Source organism: Amblyomma mixtum, chromosome 3 (genome assembly GCF_055824585.1).
Source record: "Amblyomma mixtum isolate Tamu chromosome 3, ASM5582458v1, whole genome shotgun sequence".
Taxonomy (NCBI): Eukaryota; Metazoa; Arthropoda; class Arachnida; order Ixodida; family Ixodidae; genus Amblyomma; species Amblyomma mixtum.
Genome location: NC_143014.1, coordinates 251,376,201 through 251,399,225, shown reverse-complemented (window position 1 = coordinate 251,399,225; position 23,025 = coordinate 251,376,201). Strand labels below are relative to the sequence as shown.

Sequence of the window (23,025 nt, the reverse complement as noted above, 5' to 3'; positions counted from 1 at the left end):
CATATAAGCCGTCAGGTGTTATGAAGGCAGTTTTTGAGCGATCAGCGTCAGCCATGGGCACCTGCCAGTAGCCTGACCTCAAATCCAGCGAGGAGAAATACTCAGTTCCCTGCAAGCAGTCCAGGGCGTCATCGATTCGTGGCAGGGGATAGACGTCCTTCCGTGAGACGTTGTTGAGCCGGCGGTAATCAACACAGAACCCGATGGAACCATCTTTCTTTTTTTACCAACACAACAGGAGACGCACAGGGACTGTGGGTGCGCTGTATGACACCCCGACGGAGCATGTCGTCCACGTGATCAGAGATGACGCGGCGCTCAGAAGCCGAGACACGATAGGGGCGCAGGCGAAGAGGGGCGTGTGTACCGGTGTTGATGGTGTGCGCAACGACAGACGTACGGCCCAAGGCAGCCTGAGGAAGATCGAAAGAAGAACTGAAGCGCTGGAGGAGGGCGACGAGTTGATCACGTAGCGCGGGTGGAAGGTCAGCGTCAATGGCACAATGGAAGACGTCGGAGGGTGGTGGATAGTTCTTAGCATCACAAGAGCTGAGCACATCGACATCGAAGGAAGCGGTGGTATCAAGAATAGGGTAGGGAAGGCAGGAATCAAGTTCTTCAATACGCCCGAGGCATTCACCTCGGAGCACTGCTGCGGGCACGAAGATGGGTTCGAGACGTAAATTGCACTTTGTCCATGGTTGATCGTCAGAACAGCAAAGGGAAGTACGAGGCAGGGATGGCGGGAAGCGGTTTCGGAAGGCGTGAAGAAAACAGTTGAATGAGTGATGCCGGCACAGGAGAGGGGTACGAGGGCAGCAGAAAACGGAGGAATGTCTGTATCAGTCGCGACCACAAGTTTGGCAGACTGCGTAGGTACGTCGCAAAAGGGAGCGTCACACAGCGGAGAAAAGGCAATTTCAGCTCGAGCGCAGTCAATAACGGCACGATGAGTCGAAAGGAAGTCACATCCCAGGATGATGTCGTGTGAGCAGTGAGACAGCACAACAAACTCGATGGTGTACAAAACATCTTGAATGAGGACATGGGCCCTACATGCGGCTGAGGGATGAATGCGCTGTGATGAGGCGGTGCGAAGCGAAATGTCAGAAAGTGTGGTAGTCACTTTGCGGAGGCGGCGGCAGAGAGCTTCACTTATGACAGATACTGCAGCGCCCGTGTCTACGAGGGCGAGAACCTTGGCACCTTCCACGAACACTACGATTACATTAGCGGGACGACACGGAGGACTTAAGGAGTTCGAAACAAGCGCAGTTCTTGCCCCCGGAACTGCGACTGTTAGTTTCCCTCAAGCGCGGAGCTAGAACGTCGCAGCATCGGAGAAGGGGAACGGCGTCGAGGGGAAGACGATCGGCGAGTGGTGTAAATTTGGCGATCAGGGGAAACAAAGGGAGGACCAGGTGGCCTTCTTGGCGAGGATAGTTCGGCATCGTACGGGTAGGGGCGCAGATCAGGTCGAGAAGGCGGAAGGCGCTGGCGGCAAAGCCGCGCGACATGGCCGGGCAGACCACATGCGTAAAAGATGGGTCGGTTGTCCGCAGTATGCCAGGGATCCGTAGGATGTGGGCGAACTCTTAACAACGGAGCTTGAGACGGGGGCTCAGACGGAGGCGGAGGACGGGAAGAAGGGGCGGCCTGGTAGGAATCGGGTGCCGGTTGTTGTCGTGGCCTGGCCACCGCTTGGGCGTACGTCAGGGGTGCTGTCACAGGCGGGAGCACAGGGCTGCACGGTAGCAGATCAGCGACTTGGTCTTGCACGACACGGCGAATGGTAGAAGCCAAAGACGGGGTCGAGTCAGGAACTTGGCGGGCGGGGTCTTGAAAATGTGATATGAGAGACAGCTGGAGAGCGACCTCTTCACGAACGAAGGCTTTGATTTGGTTGAGAAGAGGGGAGTCCTCAGGAGTAGTACTGCCCAAGGCCAGTGTGGAGAGGGCCTCGTCGCAGACACCGGCACGCCGTGTAGAAGCACGCTGCTTGCGGAGCTCGTCGTAGCTCTGGCAAAGCTTAATAACCTCACTGATGGTGGTGGGATTTTTCGCGAGGAGCACCTGAAATGCGTCGTCAGCGATGCCTGTGGTGGATCTTGTCCGCTTCTGGCATGGCGGCGTTGACACGTTTGCAGAGGTCAACGATGTCCTCATTGTAACTTGTGAAGGTCTCGTCGGTGTGTTGAGCGCGGTCCCGTAAGCGCTGTTCGGCACAGAGCTTGCGCACCGCAGGGCGGCCGAACACTTCCGCAAAACTCTTCTTAAATACGGGCCAAGTGGGTTGGTCCGCCTCATGGTTTCGAAACCAGAGGTTCGCCACGTCCGTGAGATAAAAGATGACGTTACTCAGCTTGATAGTGTCATCCCACGTGTTATAGCTGCTCACTCGCTCATACGATGACAACCAGTCGTCAACATCTTGGTCGGCAGTGCCACTGAAGAGGGCAGGGTCACGCTGCGGGATGACGCCAGAACAAATGACGATGGTTGAACTGGCCGCCGGTGTTGGGGCAGTCTCATCTGGCATGGTTGACACAGGCGGCAGCGTACGGCTCCGGAGTTCCAGGTTGGTAGGGGACGTACCCAGCACCTGCACCAATTGTAGGGGTACGTTTATTAGGCGTCCTCAAGAGACCGAACCGCCGTGCAGAATCTGTCAGAGTAGACGGGCGTAGCCAGCACCAAGAGAGCTGGGCAACTTCGTCGTCGTCTGGTGCAGCGTTGTGTCGGCGCATGGCGGTAGCGGAACCTGTCACAGTTGACACACTACACTAGGTAATTTAACCAGATTAATTTGATTTCTGAGATGGTTCACTCTGCTTGAACGCTTTGATGCGAGTTTATGTTTGATGCATAGATCTGTAAGGTGTGATTCAGGCATCCCTAATCGGGGAAAGAGAGAGAGAGAGGTATAAACCCGGCGCGGGTCCGCCGTGTGTGCCGCCACGTGGTGATGCCATACTACTTCGACATTAGGTCTCATCTGTCCGGTCAAAATTTTCCATTCGTCGAGGAGTGCGCCGAGGGGCGCTGCGATGCCGTTCGTCTCTGGATAAAATGAACCCCCCCCCCCCTCCACCCCCGCGCAGCTGCCGATAGCGGCTGCTGATTAGCGGCGGCGGCCCGATAACGCTCTTGCGTTCTACTCTTAAAGCCGACGCTTAAGCGCCCTCCAGGTTTTTCCTCTTTGCGATTCCACTTGAGGACAAACTTGTGTAAAGGTTTCAGCAACTTGGTGACACGTGTTAAGCGAGGAGTGGCGAGGCAGAAAGAGACGAGGACAAAACGGTAACGAGAAAGCGACGCTTGTGTGTATACGTACCCTCTCGTCTCGTCTTTTTCTGCCCCTCCATTCTTCTGTGGGCAAATTTGCATTTGGGAAAGAAAAAGTGTTCGATGTCTGAAAACTAAATCGTTGTCATTTTGGTTATTCGTGCAATTATACCGGAATGGTCGTAAATTGTCAATAAACATGACGGAGGCTTCGCACGTCCTTTGAGAACAACTCATGGACGTTTCTTAATTGTTTTCTGTTCATTATAAGCTTCTGTCGGCACAAAATCTTCCGTCACCCTTGCCACCTGGCTTTGCCAAGGCCGATCAAAAGAAGGAACGGGGCTTGTAAGAAAGAAACAGTGGTTCCATCAGCTTCTAGCTGATGGAAGCACTGTTAGCTCTAGATAAGATTTTCGCACCTTGTCATGTATGCGATGATGATAGCATTGAGAAGTTGTTACTGCCATTGTAGGTGACGTGTTTAGATATATCTTATTGACATGGCCAGTGTGTATCTTTTTGCCTACCTGCATTTTAGATCAAGTTGCCTGGCTTTGAAGAAGATGTATGTGCTTTTTTTATTCTGTGTTTGCAATCCATTAACTGCCCCTGTTATGGTCTTGTGAAAAGACCGGCAATATTGTAAATAAGTAATAAACACCGGTAAAAAGCGGTCTTGCACAAAGCTAGGCATGAGTATTAGGACAGGAATTATTATAAGAACGAAACAGTTATAGCAACAACGTCAGCAAGTTTTATCATTGCATATTTATATTATCACTTAAGCTTAAGACTGACAACAACGCAGAGCAAAAGGCGACTCACAAGCGAAAGCAGGCGCTATGGTTTTCATTCTTTTTTTCGCTGCCGAGGTTTACTCCCATATCAAAACCTGCAATAAAAATTGAGCTGTGAAAAAAAATAAAGCCCTCTCTTGTAGGGCTATACACCACTCCTTAATAAATACTTAGCGCTTTAAGTGCAAGAACATTAGTTTGAGATTGCAGCGCTCTTCAGATCAGTGTTTTTATGAGTACAAATAGTGGTTGATACACGCTTATAAAAATATACAGTGATGACTCGGAATAAAAGAAAATGTCACTAAATATACTTCCATGTCCGACTAACTTTCTATGACCCGAACAAATAGGAAAAACAGACGTGCGTTTTCTTTAACTATCACAGCGGGCCTTTGCGTTCGCTCGTTCAGCAAAACCTAGCACGGCCCTTCTTAGTAATTACTTCGGTGCTTCTGCCGCGAAATTTAAGGCAGTAGTTGGGCAAATCACTATAGCCCTTTCAAAGGGGGAAGTCCGGGATACAAGCAATGAAAAGTAGGATAACATGTGCTGCTTCTTCACTCTATGCGAGTTTTCGTCCTTTCGTGAGTAACGACGACCGTTAGTCTCTGGAGGTGAACGGAGGGATAAACGACATTTTTTTTAGTCCCCGCACTCTCGCTCTTTATGACATGTTAGCTGCTTATATAGTTGTTGCCTTTCGTAACAGGATTGCCCGATAGTACGCAGGACGTCCCCGAATGGACAAATTTTGAAAGAACAAAAAATCGCTCAGAGTGTTCTGTCATGGTCACTGAGCCAAGATATCCGACTTGAATTTTCCTTCGTTAGAAGCCAATATTTTCTAAGACCTAGCACTAAAGAAAACTTCAACTTCGCAGCATTTACTTCAGAAACACAGACCTAAACCGCAGCAGTCAACAAAAGAGCCAATAAGTTAGAACTTTAAGCTTCGCTAATCCATTATCCTCCACTCCACACTCTACAAGCGCTGTGGATTTCATGATTATCAGTTTTAGTCTCATACAAGCTACGTTTTACTAGATGATCGTTACTTGTTCCTGTATTTCTTTGGAAGCAGTTATCGGTGTATCCCGCAGCACGGCTTGTGTATACGAACAGAAAAGTTTCTTTTATATGTTGCATGCTCACGTCCAATTATGTCCAAGTTGCAGGTGTGCACACTCTTCACAATGTCGATAGGTTCGGTCGATGACTTCGCGAGCAAATGCTCGACACGGGCCACCAGAGCGTCTGCGCACTCCTGCATGACGCCTATATAGCCGTCCAATTCACTGGCTCGAAATCCTTGCTGCATGTCTTTGCGCTTCGCCCTCCAGGCATCTCCACCCCTAAAAAAACAAGCAAGATCATCAAGAAAGACGGAATAGGCTTAGGCTAATGGGTTTTAAAGTCCCAAAGGAACTCAGGCTATGACGAACGCCGTAGTGAAGGGCTCCGAAAATTTCGACCAGCTGGGGTTCTTTAACGTGGACTTACATCGCACAGTACGCGGACCTCCGACCGCCGTGGCCGGGACCGAACCCGCGTCTTTCGTGTCAGCTGCCGAGCACCATAACCACTGAGCCACCGCGGCGGCTTAAAAGAAAGAATATGGTCTAGGAGATTCAAAGTCCCAAAGTGGCGGGCTAAAAGGGACGCTGTAGTGAAGGGGTCCGGACATCTTGACCGCATGGGGTTCTTTAACGAGCACTGACATCGCACAGTACGCGGGCCTCTAGAATTTCGCCGCCATCGAAATTCGACCCCGGCGGCCGGGATCGAACCCGCGTCTTTCGGGTCAGCAGCCGAGCGCCATAACCACTGAGCCACCACGTCGGGTTGTGGAAACACGAAACAGAGGAGTTTATTGAAGTTAATAACAGCACGTGCTCAACTATAAACAATCTTAACTTCTAGCCTCCTGAGAAAAACAAACGCCGTGTTTTGCTTTGTGCAGCACCGTTTTAACGCAGTAGCGTTAAGGGCCCCGTGTCGAAGAAAAGCCGGTGTCATCGTCGGCGTCCGTGGCGTTGGCCGTGAGCGAAAATCCCAGAAGCATTATAAATAAAACTGAGTAGGAAGTTCGTGTAGTTGGGGAATCGAACCAGGACCTCCGGAACGCGAGACGAGCACGCTACCCACTCCGCCAAGCCAGCTAAATGGTTTGGAATGAACAAACGCTCGTCTAGTGAATACGGCGTTGTATTAGAAGGGTGCGTTAGAGACCTGTACTGTGGTATATATTAGCAATTATGAGCATGGAAATTACAGAAGTCGCAGTTAAGCAAGCAGCAAAGTACGTTTCCGCTACTTTTCCTCATCGCTTAGCGCGCACATAGCGCCATCAGGTGGCGCCCACTAAAACCTCCTCCTCGCAATGCACGTCACTGCCCCAACCGATAGCGCTAGAGTGCCTCGATTGCAGCGCCGCCGTTCAGGGTGGTGTCATCCTTTGACCGCTCCAACTCCGCCTCTCTCTCTCTCTCTCTCTCTCTCTCTCTCTGCGGCGCCGTTTTGAATCACAGCGGTTGGTCGGGCTGGTCTCAGTTGCTTGGTGCAAGCAGCTGTTACACCTCAGTTACACCTCTCAATCTTACACTTCTCAGTTGCTTGGTGCCAGCAGCTGAGATTCCGTTTTTCGAGGCCCAGTGGCTGCGGACTATCACCGGTGGCTTTATTTGTTCGGACTGAGGAGCTTCTCAAGTCCACCGAGGCGGCATGACGGGTTGTTGTGTGCCAATGTGCGCCGGGTCAACGCGTAAAGGCCTACGAAGTTTTCGCTTCCCCCGAGACTCCAAACGAAGGAAAAAATGGGAAGTTGAAGTAAAGCAGGATCAGCCCTAGAGTACATTGCTTTAAATGTTACACCTAACTGTGCTTTTTACCACTCTGTCTCGTTCTGCTATTTCGTGGTTTGCATCTTTTTTTTTTCATGCTTTGCTTTCGTGTGTGCGGCGAAGGTTACACCACACTGTGCACAACAACATTTTTCCCCTAAGTCTTGTTGACTTATTTAGTGGTTTGAACCTTTTTTCATGTTTTGCTTTTATGTTTTCCTTTAAGATTACACCCCAAGGTACTATCAGCAGGAAATGAAATCTGAACATCACAATTAGGCAGCGAACAGCCAAACAAGATGCTCTTAGGCAGGAGAAGCTCAATACTGGCTCAGGTTACTTTAACACCGAAGACGCGAAGACTCTTCTTCAGAGGTGTTAAGCAACCTATCTTGTATTTCCTTTCCAAGAACTAAAATGTGGGTCTTTTTTTCGGCATCTCAGTTTACTTGTTCGCGTTTCATTCGTTGCTGATGGTACACGCCCCACTTTTCTGTCCCAATGTCTTGCTTACTTATATTGTAGGTCGTGTTTTTTCATGACCTGCAATTACAGTTGGCATTAAATGAATAATTTGCATTCTCTTTTGCTTTGTTCTCTGTACCCTCTGTAAGAGGGTAGGCTCAAAAGCTATGTTACTTATTCGTCTTCATCAGTAATAAAGATCAACTTTTACGTAGGTGTTATTTTTCGAACAGCCTAACCCTCCAGCACACAATTTTGTAGACAGAATAGGAAATACACGGATAGCCAACGTTAAAAACCGCGTTTTTTTAAAACAAAACTCTGTATGGTCGATTTTTTTCGAAAAGCGTGACTTTTCAATGCCGTTTAATTCGATTTCGAATTTAAAATTTTCAGAGCCGTCGCGGTGGCTCCGTGGTTATGATGCTCGGCTGCTGACCCGAAAGACGCGGATTCGATCCCGGCCGCGGCTGTTGAATTTCTTTCGAGGAGAAATTCTAGAGGCCCGTGTACAGCGCGATGCTAGTGCTCGTTAAAGAACCCCAGGTGGTCGAAATTTCCGGAGCCCTCCACTACGGCGTCTCTCATAGCCTCATTCGCTTTGGGACGTTAAACCCCATAAACAAACCAAACCAACCAACCAAAATTTTCAGAATACTGCAGTTTTTTAATGAGTAAAATCCACCTTTTTTTGAGCAGGCTTACATGCATGGTTTATTAGTGAATACCGATTAGCTTGAATAAAATAAATATGAAAAAATATGTGTAGAATTGTGTTTCACAAACTGAGGAATCGCAGGAGAGCAACCGGTGCATATGTCCCTGGCGCAAGCGAAGTGTGCATGCGAGCGCACGCAAGAACATTCGGTGGTTGTGCGCCCTCATAAAAACTAAACGAGTGAGAAACTTCCAGTAATTCTTTATGCTATCGCCAACGAGGGGCGATTCGTTTTCTTTGGCCTCAAGAAAGAAAACGCAGGAGCAGTGGCAACGTCGGTGTACGGCGGCATTATTTGTATATACCTGCGCCCGCCCCATAAGCAGATGTAATTGCGCCCTCGTGAGCAATAAACGGGCGAGCAACTCGCAGTTGCCCTTTGAAAGATTAGAAAGCAGGTAGACACCAGTTTTTGCGAGCAGAAGAAACGTAAACAGCCCGCGCGACGATAGCGAGACCAGCCGCAGTGCTCGGGCGGCTGACGACACGCGCACGTTAACAGAACGTGGGAATTAAAATCCAAAATATCGTGGAAAAAACAGAGGCAGCAATTTCTTCTATCCGCATGTAGCAGCAGCACTTGCCCGGCAACGGATCTTTAAAATATTAACGCGTTTTTCAAACCAACAGACGGAACAGTAAATGTTCAACCTCGACCACCTGGGGCTGTAAAATTAAGTCATGCAATTATGTCTTCGACCCCCGGATGTTAAAATGGCTATTATGAGTGAAAAGATGCGCAGTGCGATGTTGATGAAAAACACTGTTCTAGTCAAAAGCACTCTCCCCCCCCCCCCCCCCCCCGCCGAGAGTAAGAGCGGCGCCGTTACACACGCTAGCGCAGCTGATCCCGTGTGATTCAATATGGCGGCGCCCGGATGTTGTCTCCACCCTGAACGGCGGCGCTGACATCGAGGCACCCTAGATAGCGCGCGACGGCAGCGCACCCCGCTCGTCTCTTTCGGGCGCAGTGGGGCCGTGCGGGGACGCTGGAATCACGCGGTGAGCTGCGAACAACGCAGCGCTCATCCAAGGCGCGTTCACCACGAAGCTTGCGTCTTGCTGCTCGTTCGTTCGGCGTGGAATCTATGCTGGCGTTCGTACCGTCGGGTTTGTTGAGAGGCTGCCTAGAGACTCCGAACAATTTGTCCAACGGGCAAGGCGTCGCGCCGAACGGGCGATGGCATTCCGCGCACTCCCTGGCAGGCTGCGACACGCTGTCGTGATCCACTCTTAAAGGGGAAGCTTAAGCATCCTCCAACTTTTAACTACGTCATGTGCTCGAGCGTAAGTGCAGGCAGCCATCTTTAGAACTCGCACGTTGCTTGAGAAAGGGGTCTAAAATACAAACGGCGTATCGCCTTTTCAGAACGCAACCGAGCAGCCTCGACGGCAGCGGGATCGGACTCTCAGCCGAGCGGCAGAGCAGCTGCTGCGGTCCCTGCATTGGCGGTTGCTCGCTGGCTGCGAGTGCAAACTGGGTGACGTATTCCCGTGCTCTCGCTCTCCTTCCTTGGATGACAAGAACTAAGCCGGTGTATGCGTGGGGAGCAATTTTGCCCCTTTGGAGTGCTGCGATAATGAGCCAGGGAGCAGGCTCACGTCAGCCAATTTACACTCGCAGCCGGGGCGCTGCGGCCAGCGCCAAAGATTGCAGCACCGTCGCTAGGCTGCAAGCCCGCTCCGGCCGCCGGCGCGACTTCTCCTTTACTTTTGGCAGAGACGGTATTTTTGTTCCGAAAGCAACACTGCACTAGTCGCCGACCCATTTCGCGAACCCGAGGAAAGGCCATACTGCGCATGCACGAGGAGTAGTGACGTCACACGGCGCACAGCTGGCGCGCCGCCGCCGTCGCTGCGCGGGTGACTCAGAGGTGCCGCCGCTGCGGTCGCCAGTTGCGCATACGCAGTGTCGGCGCATAGCTAGCGTGCCGGGGCCGCCGCCTCTGCCGCGTGCTCTCCATCAGCTCTCTCCTCTCCGATGCGCAGTATCGGCGCCCAGCTAGCGTGCCGGGGCCGCCGGCAAGCCAGCTGAGCGTAGTGACGTCGCTTGCTCCTCGCGTATGCGCAGTGTGGTCGTGCAAGAGCACGCAAAACGGCGAGACTGTGGGCAATGTAGCTCACGCAACAATATATGGCTACCCGAAGACGCTGCTTTCGCAATCATCCGGGTTTAACCAGCGCTAAACCACAGCCATTTTTTTTCCTCCTGGTTTGAAAAGTTTTTACGCGATATTGTATACAACTCGTTCGGTCGAAAAGACGTGGGCGTAGTCGGCACCACTTGTCAGAAATAATCGCGGGTTGCGTAAAATGATCGTATCAAGGTAATTTATGGTTGGCCATTATTGTTGGTGTGTGATAGGCAATGACGAGCTAATGAAATTATTGTAATTGATTGATTACTTAAAGATGAAAAAATAAATTGAAAAATGGGCTTCGTAGTTGTCAAAATGCTCAGAATGAAAAGCCAATGCTTGATCATGCTAATTAAGAAAATTTTCAGTCTGCAATTTATCAATTAATTAATTGAAACAGTGGAAATAAATGAAAAATACGTTCAAAGATGTCCAACTGCTCACACTAGAAAGCCTAACCCACTACGTTATCGCGTCATGATCTTAGGGCGGAATTTTGCAGTCCTCTCTCTAAATGGTTTGAGTGTTCTGCCTCCCAGGAGGACATAGCAACGGCATACAGGACCTCAGTCATCTACAGAGGCTCCTATCCGTTAAAATAAAGCGGTGACTGAAAGAGCGTTTCTTGACGTCTTTGACAGGAATTTAGTTTGCTGAGGAGCCCTTTTTTATGACGCTTTTATCATTCCAAACATACCGTATATGAAGGCAACCACATCGATAACGTTCAATTGTGAAGTCGTTCTGGAACACTTAATATGAAATTAGGCGCCACTAGTGGGACGCCATGACTGCTGGGCTAATCATGAAGCGTTACTAAGTGAACGCCACAGTTTTACAAAGTGTACCGGGGTCAAAATGTGCGCATATACATCTTCCAATCATGCATTACAAATATACGGTTTTAGATCTACAGTCGTTTTCAAAAAAAAAAATGGCTGACGCTAAAGCTTCGCCTTTAAGAGTGGAACGCGACAGCGTGTTGCAGCGCTGCCAGGAAGTCAACAGAACGCCATCGCCCGTTCGGCGCGACGCCTTGTGGGTTGGACACGTAGCTGAAAATCTCTAAGAGGCCTCTAAAAACAGCCCATCCGCTGCTGCAGTGAGGCTGCTCCCTGAATTGGCCGGTGCGCGTCTGCGTTGTAGGTGTGATTTAGAAGATAGGAAAGGCGCAGTAACTCTCTCACATATTGGTGGACACCTCAACAACGCCGCGAGAAAAGGAAGAGGAAGTTTCCAGAGAAAGTGAAAAGAAAGAAAGAGAGGCCGTAATGGAGGTCTGCGTCTCCGTTGGCGTCGCATTCGTTCACCATAACAGCACGCAGACGTGTACAAGCGCTCGGGCGGTACGGGCACCATGACAGTTGATACCCGAACAAAACGTGGCACACACAGGTCCGGTCACCGCAGCCTGCCCGTCTGAAACGCGAAGAGGTCGCGAACGGTTGCATCCAGGCTGCCGCCCGCAGGGGCGCGTGTTTATTTTTCAGCGCAAGCCCAGCCAGGCCACTGCTCATTGGCTCGCTGTACTGTTCACGTCACTTCCGCTCCAATCAGTACGCAAGCATTAAAAGTAAATGGCTGTTCTACAAAACTATCTACACAAACGTTTCGTATGCATACAAAATATAATAAACCTTTGAGAAACTAGATTTCAACGTTTAGTTTGGTCACGTGACTAGGCGCACACGAGTAGACGACGCCCAAGAGTGCGATCACGTGATATGACGTCACTTTTTGTCAACAGTCAAAATGGCCGCTCGGTGTCTCGGTGTTTTCGGCGTGGTTTTCGGGCAGCTGTAAGCAAGTAGTTCCAAGGCTAGTGCAAGCCGCCTAGTTGAATCCAGGATACTTGCCTCTGAATGGTTAAAGTGCGTCGATTCCAAAGTGCTATGTAAGCCGCGCGGTTAGATGCTAGATATGCGTATCTTCAAACCGACGTAGGACCTACGCAGTGGCGATGTCACGAAGCGTTTGTGGCCGTGTTGCAAGCGTTTCTAATTCCTGTGAGTATCACCACGGACAGCGACGAGTAACAGCTGCTCACCTTGGAGAAAGGAGGCTGCTCATAGTGAATTTCCTGTGCGTGCATAAGCTACACAGCACAGTGACAGTGTCCGAGAAGTGAAAGTGATTGCGGTCGGAGCTAGTGCTTCTCCGCCGAGGCAGAGAAGTGCGCACGTGCGAAGGCTCACTACGCACGCAGTGTTTTCCGAATGCTGAAATGAACTTGGCGTTCTGCAGCTAGTCGTACTGGTTGCAGTGATTGCAACCGAAGCGAGCGTTGTTATACGACGCTGTTTCTGTTACGTATCCATCACCGATTTTGATCGCGCTTCGTGTAGGTACTGTGCTTCGAAACTGCTGTGTGTGCGACGTGACGCGATCCTGGCTGCGCGGCCGTCGAACTGTTTTCTTCCGCGACAACAACAGCGTCGCCATTCTTCTGCGTGTTGCTGCTTCATACAGTACATTTTGTGATTATGGATGCTCGGGTTACGACGTGCGAAAACATCGGTGTGTAGTGCAGTGGTCTCTTGTGGAGCGCCGTTTTTTTTTATTTCCTGCCTGCTGTGTGGACCTATGTCTGCAAAAATATTTGCATGAAGAATTGGTGACAACACAAACTTCTCTGCATGATGGTGGGCTGAGCCAGAGGAGTAGTTCTCGGTTTAGGTTGTGACATGGTGCACTCCGTTTAAAAAGTGCTATAGCATTGTGGGCTGCGGAGAGGCATCTGTGAGCCTATAATGTAAGCTTGCGACTCTGTTCTTTATTGTTAAGCAGCTTAATTTATTTTGTGCAATGAGTAATCTGAGCCAGGATGTGAGTCGCCGAGCACTGACAATGACACCAGGAAAAGAAGTGCTTTGGCATCCAGAAAGTGTTTGAGCAGGAGGAGTCGCTGGGCCTGGCAGTTCATGGGTTAACACAAAACTCTCTGCACACAGTGCGACAAGCAGTATGATGGCAATTACGGTGTGTAAAAAAAGCATATGATTCAGGCTGTGCTTGACTTATCTACTCAAATTCAAGAAGTCTTAACAGTATTTGCACTCTGCACAATTATGCGACAAAGAGCTGTATTTATTTTCACTCTGTCCACTGTGTTATGAGCGAGTTTTCATGTTATTGAGGTGTGAGTGCATTGAAAAAGTTTTGCCCCCAGAAATACTGTCCATAATTTGAATCCATAATGGGGTCTGTATTAACGAGGCATGACTGTATAAATGAAATTATAGTTATTTTAGTCCTGATGATGACACAAGTTATTCAGCTGTGTTATTTGCCTAGACGACTTATGAAGTAAATTTGCCATTGCAAATTATGAAAGCTGATTAAAGTATGGCACAGCAGTTTGGTGGTTGTAGAGTAACAATTGGCTTTACCTGACACCACTTTGAAACAGTGGATAGGAAAACAAGGCCTGTGGAGATAGTGAAACTACAAAGAACGAAGACGACAGGAAAGAACATCACCACCACCGCACCCAGTAGCCATTCTTGTTCTGTCATTCTCATCCTTAGTACATCGTCGACATGCCGTCTTTCCAGCAGTTTACCCGACAGCAAACTTAAGCCCTGTGAATCTTGGAGAATGCAACAGCTGGACAGGACACAGTGTGCACATATATCTTGTGCATGCCATGAAGATAGCCTCCTGTCTCATCATAGCTTAGCCCCTGTATGTGTCTTGCCAATCATCACCCAGCACCTATGACCGAATTTGTGCCGTTGGCATGTGCGCCCAATTGTAAACATAATTTATACTCTTGTGGTGCTATAATGTTATGACCAATTAAGTTGTTTCATCCAAATTGGCAAGGCTTTAGAAAGCATTCCTGCGATAGCCAACTTGCTCTCATTCTCCCTCAACGGCAACATCCCCCTTAATGCTTTTTTTTCTGGTCTTTGAAAGAGCGTGTGATAAAATCCCTCATTTATATAAATTAGGCGTAATTTCTCATGCTATAACTTGAATCCAGTTGCTATAAACTGATTCCAAGCTTTAACAGCCAGCCGTCAACAGAATTCCCATACTAATTCTTACGCGTCCTGCTTTTTTCCTGTAATCTCGGGTGTCCCCAAGGCATTGCCCTTGGGCCCGAGGTTTTATTAAATACAATATGAGCTTCCTTTCAGTGTTTCCTAACGTGCCTTCATTGACGACTATGGAGTCTGCCCTCTGCAATCAATAACAGTATTTCAGTTCTCAGAACAATATTTCGGATGCTCTCGACTAGCCTGTTTGCTAATGTTATTAAGAATGCACTAACGTTTTTTTACTTTCAGGATAACTACATCTTGCCTACTTAAGGCCTTACTGAGAAAGGCATATTCACTGCATACTGAAAAAAAAAATTGGTTTTTGAGGAAAGGAAATGACGTAGTAACTGTCACATATCTCGGTGGATACCCGAACTGGCTGACAATGTAACATGGTCTCACCTAACAATCCTTCATCATCATCATCATCATTTATTGACCCTTAAAGACCCCTGGAGGGGTATAACATAAGGGGGGGGGGGGCAACATCGAAACAACACATTATTAGGTCAAAAAAAATACACAGTGAAACAGTCAAAAAAACAGTGATAAAAAAGAATACAGTGAAACATTCGTTGCTTGGGGAAGAGAAAAAAAGAAATACACGTTTATAAATCAGGCAGACAGGTGCAGTAGTAGATCAAACAATCATAACATCAAAATAAAACGCAAAGGCAACAGTTACCCACATTGGGATTTCAAGTGAAATGACAGGAATTGGTGGAATTTAAGAGCATCGCGTTCAGTGACAATACATTCGAGTAGTGAATTCCATTCTTCAATGGCAAGAGGCAGAAATGACTTGTTAAATGCGTTTGAGGAGCCATGGAGTCTTAGGATGCTCATGGAGTTGAAAAGACGGGGTGATGTTCGGAGGGGAGGGAGCAGAAGGGAGTCTCGAAGTGAGGGAAAACAATAGTACAATTTATGCAATAATGATAAACGGGCAATTTTACGCCTATGCGCGAGAGGCTCTATGTTGGCAGATAATTTTATTTTGGTAATGCTAGAGCGGGTTTCATAGTTGGAGGAAATAAAGCGGGCTGCACGGTTTTGGACGGCTTCTAGGCTGGCTATTAAGTAGGCTTGATGTAGGTTCCATATTGGGGATGCAAATTGAAGTTTGCTACGGATGAAAGTTTTGTAGGCTTGGCTGCGAATGGAAGAAGGGGAGAAACTGAGGTGACGTCTGATAAAGCCGAGTGTTTTCGATGCATCAGCAGCAATCTTCGTGATGTGCTCGGACCAAGTGAGGTTGCTCGTGATATGGATTCCAAGATACCAGTATGATTCGGCTTTAGTGAGGATGGTTGAACTGAGTGAATACGTGTAGTCGATATTAGTGCACTTGCGTGATACCTGCATGTATTTGCATTTTGTTACATTGAGCGTCATTAGCCATGTGGAACACCGGCTTTCAATCCTGTTTAGGTCGCTTTGGAGCAATTCCTGATACAACTACCTTATACAACTTATACAACTACCCACAGCCCAGGATATTTACACCATAGCATGTCCTTATCACCATCTTCCATGTTGCTTGCATTCAAAACTCCTGTGCGGCATCAGCAGAATATTGTTAGGCCACATGGCATAAATCTAATTCTTCTCAGATCCTGGGATGAATTCACAACTGAGCTGCTTGTTTTATTCTCTCAGACTATTGTAGAAGCTCCAGCGTCACAGCACTAAAGATGAATCTTCTAATTTCTTCATCTCATGTAGAAACTGCAGGTTTTTTTTGCTCTTTACTGTCACATAACCAACTAATCTTTTCCTGCTCATGGTTCCTTCTGCACTAGCTGCACAAGCACTGTCCCTTCCTTAGCTTATGCCATTGCATTTCAAGATTCAATTTTGTTTTTGCCACGAAAGGCTAGAATGGTCTTCCATCTCGCAAGGCTATGCTTGCTAACCTCTTGTCCTTCGAACTGGTCACTGTAGAAATCCATGCAGTTAATGACAATGCAAGTCCAATATTTTTGAGGAATCCCCCAGTGTGGAGAACGTTTGTAATAAGGGAGTAATTCATTATCACCCACCCAAGCGTAGCCATACGGCTACAAAAGAAAGCTACTCAGGTTCCACAGAAACTTTGTAGTTAGGGGAAAAGTTACCCTAGTCTGGGGTTCGAACCCGGGACTACTGCCTCACCGGGGCAGTTGCCCTACCAAGTGCGCGAACCGGGATGGCTAGCATATGATGGGGCGAGCTCGAAATGGGAGCGGTGTTGGTCCAATATTTTAGACGAATCCCTCAAGGTTGATATGATTTCTAATAAGGCAGTCATTACTCATTGGCATCCACCCAAGCACGGCCATACGGCTACAAAAAGAGCTACAAAGCTTTTCTTTGCAGCTGTATGGCTGTGCTTGGATGCTAATGAGTAATTATTCCCTTATTAGTACATTGCAAACTCATCAAGCTCCTACTTGCCTCACCATGTCAAAGTTCACCATTCAGGTATTGCCACTTAGCACCGTTGAGGTATAATAAATATTAAAATAAATTGATCTAATAAAGTGCCTACTGACTCGTTCACTCGGGCAAACGAATAAAACGCTCTATTATGCATAATGTGGTCATCGAGAACTTTCCTCTATTTCAGGTAATATCACGGCATATAAATATGTCCTTTGCACAGCCGCTTTTAGAAATGTTATCCTTTACTATGATACATGTAATGCCCCTCTGCTAAAGTTTTAACCAGAGGCTGGCAGTGTTCCAAATAAATAAATATATGCGCACAGTAGTTGCATTCAGGCTAACTTGCGCACTGTGCACACGAATCCTCTATCGGGCCGAACACACTGAGTGGAACAAGCCAGGCTGCAGTACAAGCTGCTAACAACCGTCATAATTACTAAATCACATTTTTCAAATAGCTAAGGTTATATATTTTAAATTATTAGTGAGTTATTCAAAATAGCACACAGCAGTGGTTTTACATTTGTGATAGAAAAAAAATTGGCCAGGGGAAGGCGCAAAAAAGGACGATCACGAGAGAAGAGACAGGATGGGACGAGCGTTTCCCTAGCAGTGCACAGTAGTTGTCACTGTAATATGTAAACAGGCTTCCTCCTTGCAGACAGTTATTGCAAAAGAGATATGCGTATAACAACGGTCGCTTCGGTCGCGATCACTGCAACCAGTACGACTAGCTGCACAACGCCAAATTCATTTCAGCATTCGGAACACACTGCATGCGTAGTGAGCCTTCGCACGTGCGCACTTCTCTGCCTCGGCGGAGAAGCACTTGCTCCGACCGCAACCACTTTCACTTCTCGGACACTGTCACTGTGCTGTGTAGCTTATGCACGCGCAGGAAATTCACCATGAGCAGCCTCCTTTCTCCAAGGTGAGCAGCTGTTACTCGGCGCTGTCCGTGGTGATCCTCACAGGAATTATAAACGCTTGCAACACGGCCACAAACGCTTCGTTACATCGCCACCGCGTACGTCCTACGAATGCAATACGCATATCTAGCATCCAACCGCGCGGCTTGCAAAGCACCTTGGAATCGGCGCACTTTAACCATTCAGAGGCAAGTATCCTGGATCCAGCTAGGCGGCTTGCACTGGTCTTGGAACCACTTGCGTACAACTGCCCGAAAACACCGTGTACAGTGCTCTAGAACCTGTAACCATGGCACTCTACCGTGACTTGCCGCGACGACCTTTAAAGCGGCCATTTTGACTGTTGACAAAAAGTGACGTCATATCACGTGATCGCACTCTTGGGCGCATGCTTGGGCGTCGTCTGCTCGTGTGCGCCTAGTCACGTGACCAAACTAAACGTTAAAATCTAGTTTCTCAAAGATTCATTATATTTTGTATGCATATGAAACGTTTGTGTAGATAGTTCTTTAGAACAGCCATTTACTTTTAATGCTTGCGTACTAATTGGAGCGGAAGTGACGTGCACAGTACAGCGAGCCAATGAGCAGTGGCTTGGCTGGGCTTGCGCTGAAAAAAAAAACACGCCGCAGGGGCGAAGCCGCGGTGTTGTCATCGGGCTCAGATTTCGAACCAGTTGACGTCTTCAAAGGTTTCGTCTGCCGGTCCTCCAGATTCGAATCCACCACCTCTCTCTGATGTCAGTGGACGTGAAAGAACCCCAGGTCACCAAAATTACCAAACCCCTGCACTACGGCGTCCCTCATTGCCTGAGTCGCTTTCGAACGTAGTACTCCATAAACTCAAACCGAACATGGTCATAACGCCACCTATCGTACTTGAGCGCAAGCTAATCGCATTTACTTTCATCTCTACAACAAAGGTAGCGCTGCTTTGCCACAGCTGATACATAAGAACGCGATTGTTATCGGGCCCTGTTTCAAAATTCGCATACCTATAATTATTCATGCACGTACCAGTGCACAAACACACTTACGAAGTGAAATACCACACGCCATTATGTCCACTTTTATTAAGTTCGAACCAACGAGACTTCGTAGCGTGTCCTGCGTGTTCTCGCCTCGCAATCTGAAAGGCCGGTGCGCGATTACCCGTATCTCCACAAAATTTCTCATTTGGAGGTTCTCGTGTTACAACTACAATACGCCGACACCGGCTTTTCTGCGACATGACTTCCTTAATGCTGCCGCGTTAATACACGGTCCGCAGCTTCAGTACGCGGAGCGGCCGCGGGGCTGCGCCACGGCGCTGCTATCGCCCTCAGGAGCTCGTTGCGAGAGTGTCCCGTGTGACGACAGTCGTCACCCTCCCTCTCGCGCTTTTCCGTAATACGCCTGGTAAACTCTATGTGCGGTGCGGCGATCGTCTGTTTCGCCACAGGCACTCGGTACGAGAGAGGGCGTCTGCATGTTCGCGGTTCTCTGCGCGCGCATTGTGTGTCGCTCGGCGTGCACACATCGAGGCGCGAAAAACGTGTGTCATGAAAAGATGCTTCCACTTTGCCGTGCTCACTTGCCGTGTCGTCAGAGCAAGACTAGGGTCGAGCGGAGTGTCGAGATAAGACGCCTTGCAATGACGAAGTCTTGTTTCCCTGTTCAAATTTCGCTTCGCATGTGCCGAAAGCATTGTTTAAAGCGTGGGGTGAAAGCTGTCGTCACACGGGACACTCTCGCAGCCAGTGCCTAACGAAGACTGCAGCGCCGTGGTACGGCGCCACAGCCGCTCCGCAGACTGAAGCCGTGGGCCGTGTATTTATGAAAGCGACTGTACCTTTCCTTGCGGGGGCTATTATTTTTCATCCTTTTTTTCTGCGCCAACCTATTAATGTACCTTTCCCTGGAGTACAGTAGCGAGTAAAATGAGATAAGCACTAGCCATGCGCCACAGGAGCGGCAGATAGCAACGCTCGGCGCTGCGGTTAAGAACACGCCGATAACAATAAGTCCCAGGTGTGTTCGTAAAGCATGGCGCCGCGCCAGCCGCAAGGTGCAGTCTTCGTCGCTCCGGTGACATCATCGTGCTTTTTTTTTTCTTTTTACTGGCGACTGCACGCTGTGTTGTATTAAACTCTAAAACTTAAAAGAGTGGGATTTTGAACTTCAGTGTTAAAAGGGCAGATGAAATAGATAACGTGAAAACGCACATGAAATCACTCACCTTAGCAGGAGGCTTTCCCTACCTATAAATGGGGCCAGAAAACTGTAGAAGAAAGGTTTCCTGCTCTTGCAGGTGAGGACGGCCTGGTAGGGCGGAAGTGTTTGCAAAATATTAGTGATGTTTTAAATTTTGCTCAAGGAACCTTAGAATTTTTCTAGCCTATGATGAGGCTTCAGCGTTCTATCAGGCTCGGCAAATTGAACGTGTAGGCATGCAGGATCTATAGCATTGTCAATGTTCTTAAGTTTTGCAATGAAGGCCACTCGAGAAATTTTAATATCGAGGGGTACATTTCACTGCACTGAAAAGAACAATGGTCCAAAGAAAAGGGGACGCAACAACCTTTGCTCTTTTGATACTTTCTAATGAGGGAGTAATTACTCATTGACATCCACCCAAGCGTAACCATACGGCTACAAAGGAAAGCTATACAGCTTTCTCGGGAACTTCGCAGTTAAAGAAAAATTCGCCCTAGCTCAGGGTTCGAACCCGGGACCACCGCTTCACAGGAGCAGTCGCTCTACCGACTGAGCTAACCGGGACGACAAGCTTATGGTAGGGCGAAGGTGAATTGATCAATAACTCGAAGTGGGAACAGTGTTGGTCCCCTAAACATTTCACCGATGCTGGCTAAAAAACTGGCGGAATAACACTGAGAAAAAAACAAAGATTACGTCGTCATTTCAAATTGTAATATGCAGACCTGATCAAGCCGTTGTGTTTTCATATTAAAACAGAAGCCTCCAGCTCAGCAACGCTGTGCTTTCACGTATACTTAAAAAAAAATTGGTTGATTTTGATTTTATTGCAAAACGCTAAAAAAGCAAGTCAATGAAATCACCTGTGCAGCTTCGGGAGTGTGTATTCCTACGAAGGGAAATACTCCCAAGTAAAATTTGAACGTCTGCCCTTCGTACTGCTTGTACAATTCATGTAAAAAGCTGAAGGCACCTGAAATAGAATAATGACCAATTAAGCAGTGCGACGTTTGTGTCTGCCGGGATTCGTCGTACTTTCGAAATGTGAGCGCTGTTCATGGTTCGCCAGCAGTTTTTTGTTGACTGTCGTGCCCCCCTAGCGTTTACACGAGTGTTAATTTGTAAAGCATGGTCAAAAACGTTGCGCAGCCAACTTTTGAACCATTGGCGACAACGACAGATACGATAAATTCGCTGCCCACGCTATCTCCGCTCTATATCTTTCGGGTTGTTCCTATTCGTGTTCTGCCACCACACAACGCATAGTGAACCACAGGGACTCTGCTGAGGCCAAGATATTGCTTTTAGTCACATGTGATGGGGTCTGAATGGTTCAGGCAAAGACGGGACAGACTGCGGTTATTAGTTGTTCATGGTAATTGTTTTCGGCGAGAAAGCAAAAATACTGCCTCTCTCCACAAAAAAGGGACCCGAGACATCAGCCTTCATTGGGTGTTTTTGCTGCTGACACCTAAACTATCTAATAATTCCGACTGCCCTCGTTTGCTCAATCCTGCTCCGCTTCTTTTTTTTTTTTTACTGAAAGGTCCAGTTAGATTCCTTTTGAAAAATATTCCGAGACAACGAGAAAGAGCACCTCGAAAGCTTTTTTGGCAAAAAACGGCAGCAATGTCGCGTTGCTTGAAGGCCTCAGAGAGCATCCTTCGCTGACATGAACACTGACAGAAGGGCTGCAGAAAAAAAAGAAATAAAAGTGGACGAAGGGTGACGCGGCTTTGAATTCACAAGAAGTCACACAAAAGCACCTTTCATCCAAAGTAAAATAATAGGCTGATACCTCGTTTTCTGTGATGTCCCGTAATGCCCTTGCTGATATCTAGCGAGAAGTACACGATAAATTTTTCTATGGCCGCTGAGGTACTTGAAATGGTCGAAAAATACGCATTTCTTTAACGTTGGTATCCTTCCGACTCGCCGCCGCGGTGGCTCAGTGGTTATGGTGCTCGGCTGCTGACCCGAAAGACGCGGGTTCGATCCCGGCCGCGGCTGCTAGAATTTCTTTGGAGGAGAAATTCTAGAGGCCTGTGTACTGTGCGATGTCAGTGCACGTTAAAGAACCCGAGGTGGTCGAAATTTCCGGAGCCCTTTACTACGGCGTCTCTCATAGCCTCAGTCGCTTTGGGACGTTAAACCCCATAAAACCAAACCAAACCAACCTTCCGACTCCGCGACGGAGCGGCAGTTTCTAGCGTCTCAGCTGAATTCCGCGTGGAGATGCGAACAGACAGAAAACAAAAGTTTCAAGGTATCACCATGTGACTGCCGCGAGTGAGCCACAACTTCATCATAGATGCCCCCTCCCCGCAGTAACCCCTAGCGGCCGGCACCGGCAGAGTTCGCGCGTATGACCTTGAGGGGCACCTTCACTTGGACTCGGCTAGCTATTTTGGTGCTTATTCGGCTGCCTCGCGATATAACGGTTGTTTTGTTTTTTAGAAGGTCCAAAATTCTGAAACGTCAGCTTTTTCAGGTACAGATTATTTTTCTGTGCCATTGTAATACCAGTGTTGGCAGGCGTAAAAAACAGGCGATTCATGTTAACCAGTTAAGTGATTAACTGAATTTATTATTTAACTTTTAGCCATTACCGATATGCACCTGATAGCAGTTACAGATTTGTAGCCGGCAGTTAGTAACAGTCATATTAGTTTTTAGAGCTTTAAAAACTGAAATACCCTCGCCGCTGTGGCTCGAGTAATTTGGGCGATTTCTCGCACGATACGAAAACCCGGCGCTTTCGGAAGAGCGCCGAGCGCTATTAATCAAATAAGGACATTCCGTGTCGCACGCACAACGCAACATTTTCTGCCCTGCCCGCGTTCAAGAAGCGAAGTGGGAGCGGGGAGCAGTGTAACACGAGCGTGGCTGAGATTGTCGCGTGGTACATATGCGTCACGGATTTTCGGGATTTGATTAACGTCCCTCCCGCAAGCGCGCAGTTTTCGAATGGCGCGAGAAATGCACCAAGTTAGTAAAGCCTTTTGCGTTTCGCCTACATCGAAACACAAAAAGGCGCCCGTGTGCTGTGCGATGTCAGTGCATGTTAAGTATCCTCAGGTGGTGGAAATTATTCCGGAGACCTCCACTACGGCACTTCTCTCTTGATTTCTTCTTTCACTCCCTCCTTTATCCCTTCTCTTACGCCGTGGTTCAGGTAT

The 23,025-nt window shown here is 48.2% G+C and overlaps 1 protein-coding gene across 1 annotated transcript in view; it reads right to left on the bottom strand.

Annotated features, from left to right (window-relative positions):
* The window catches only part of LOC149354333 (cytochrome P450 4V2-like), a 67,680-nt gene that overhangs the window by 29,376 nt on the left and 15,279 nt on the right, over window positions 1–23,025 (bottom strand). Inside the window, exons 2-5 of the mRNA XM_089575962.1 lie at window positions 20,710–20,819; window positions 19,869–19,951; window positions 5,241–5,440; window positions 4,114–4,180 (exon numbers count right to left, since the gene is read on the bottom strand). Coding sequence (XP_089432088.1) covers window positions 4,114–4,180; window positions 5,241–5,440; window positions 19,869–19,951; window positions 20,710–20,819 — 460 coding nt within the window. The remainder of the gene's footprint in view (window positions 1–4,113; window positions 4,181–5,240; window positions 5,441–19,868; window positions 19,952–20,709; window positions 20,820–23,025) is intronic.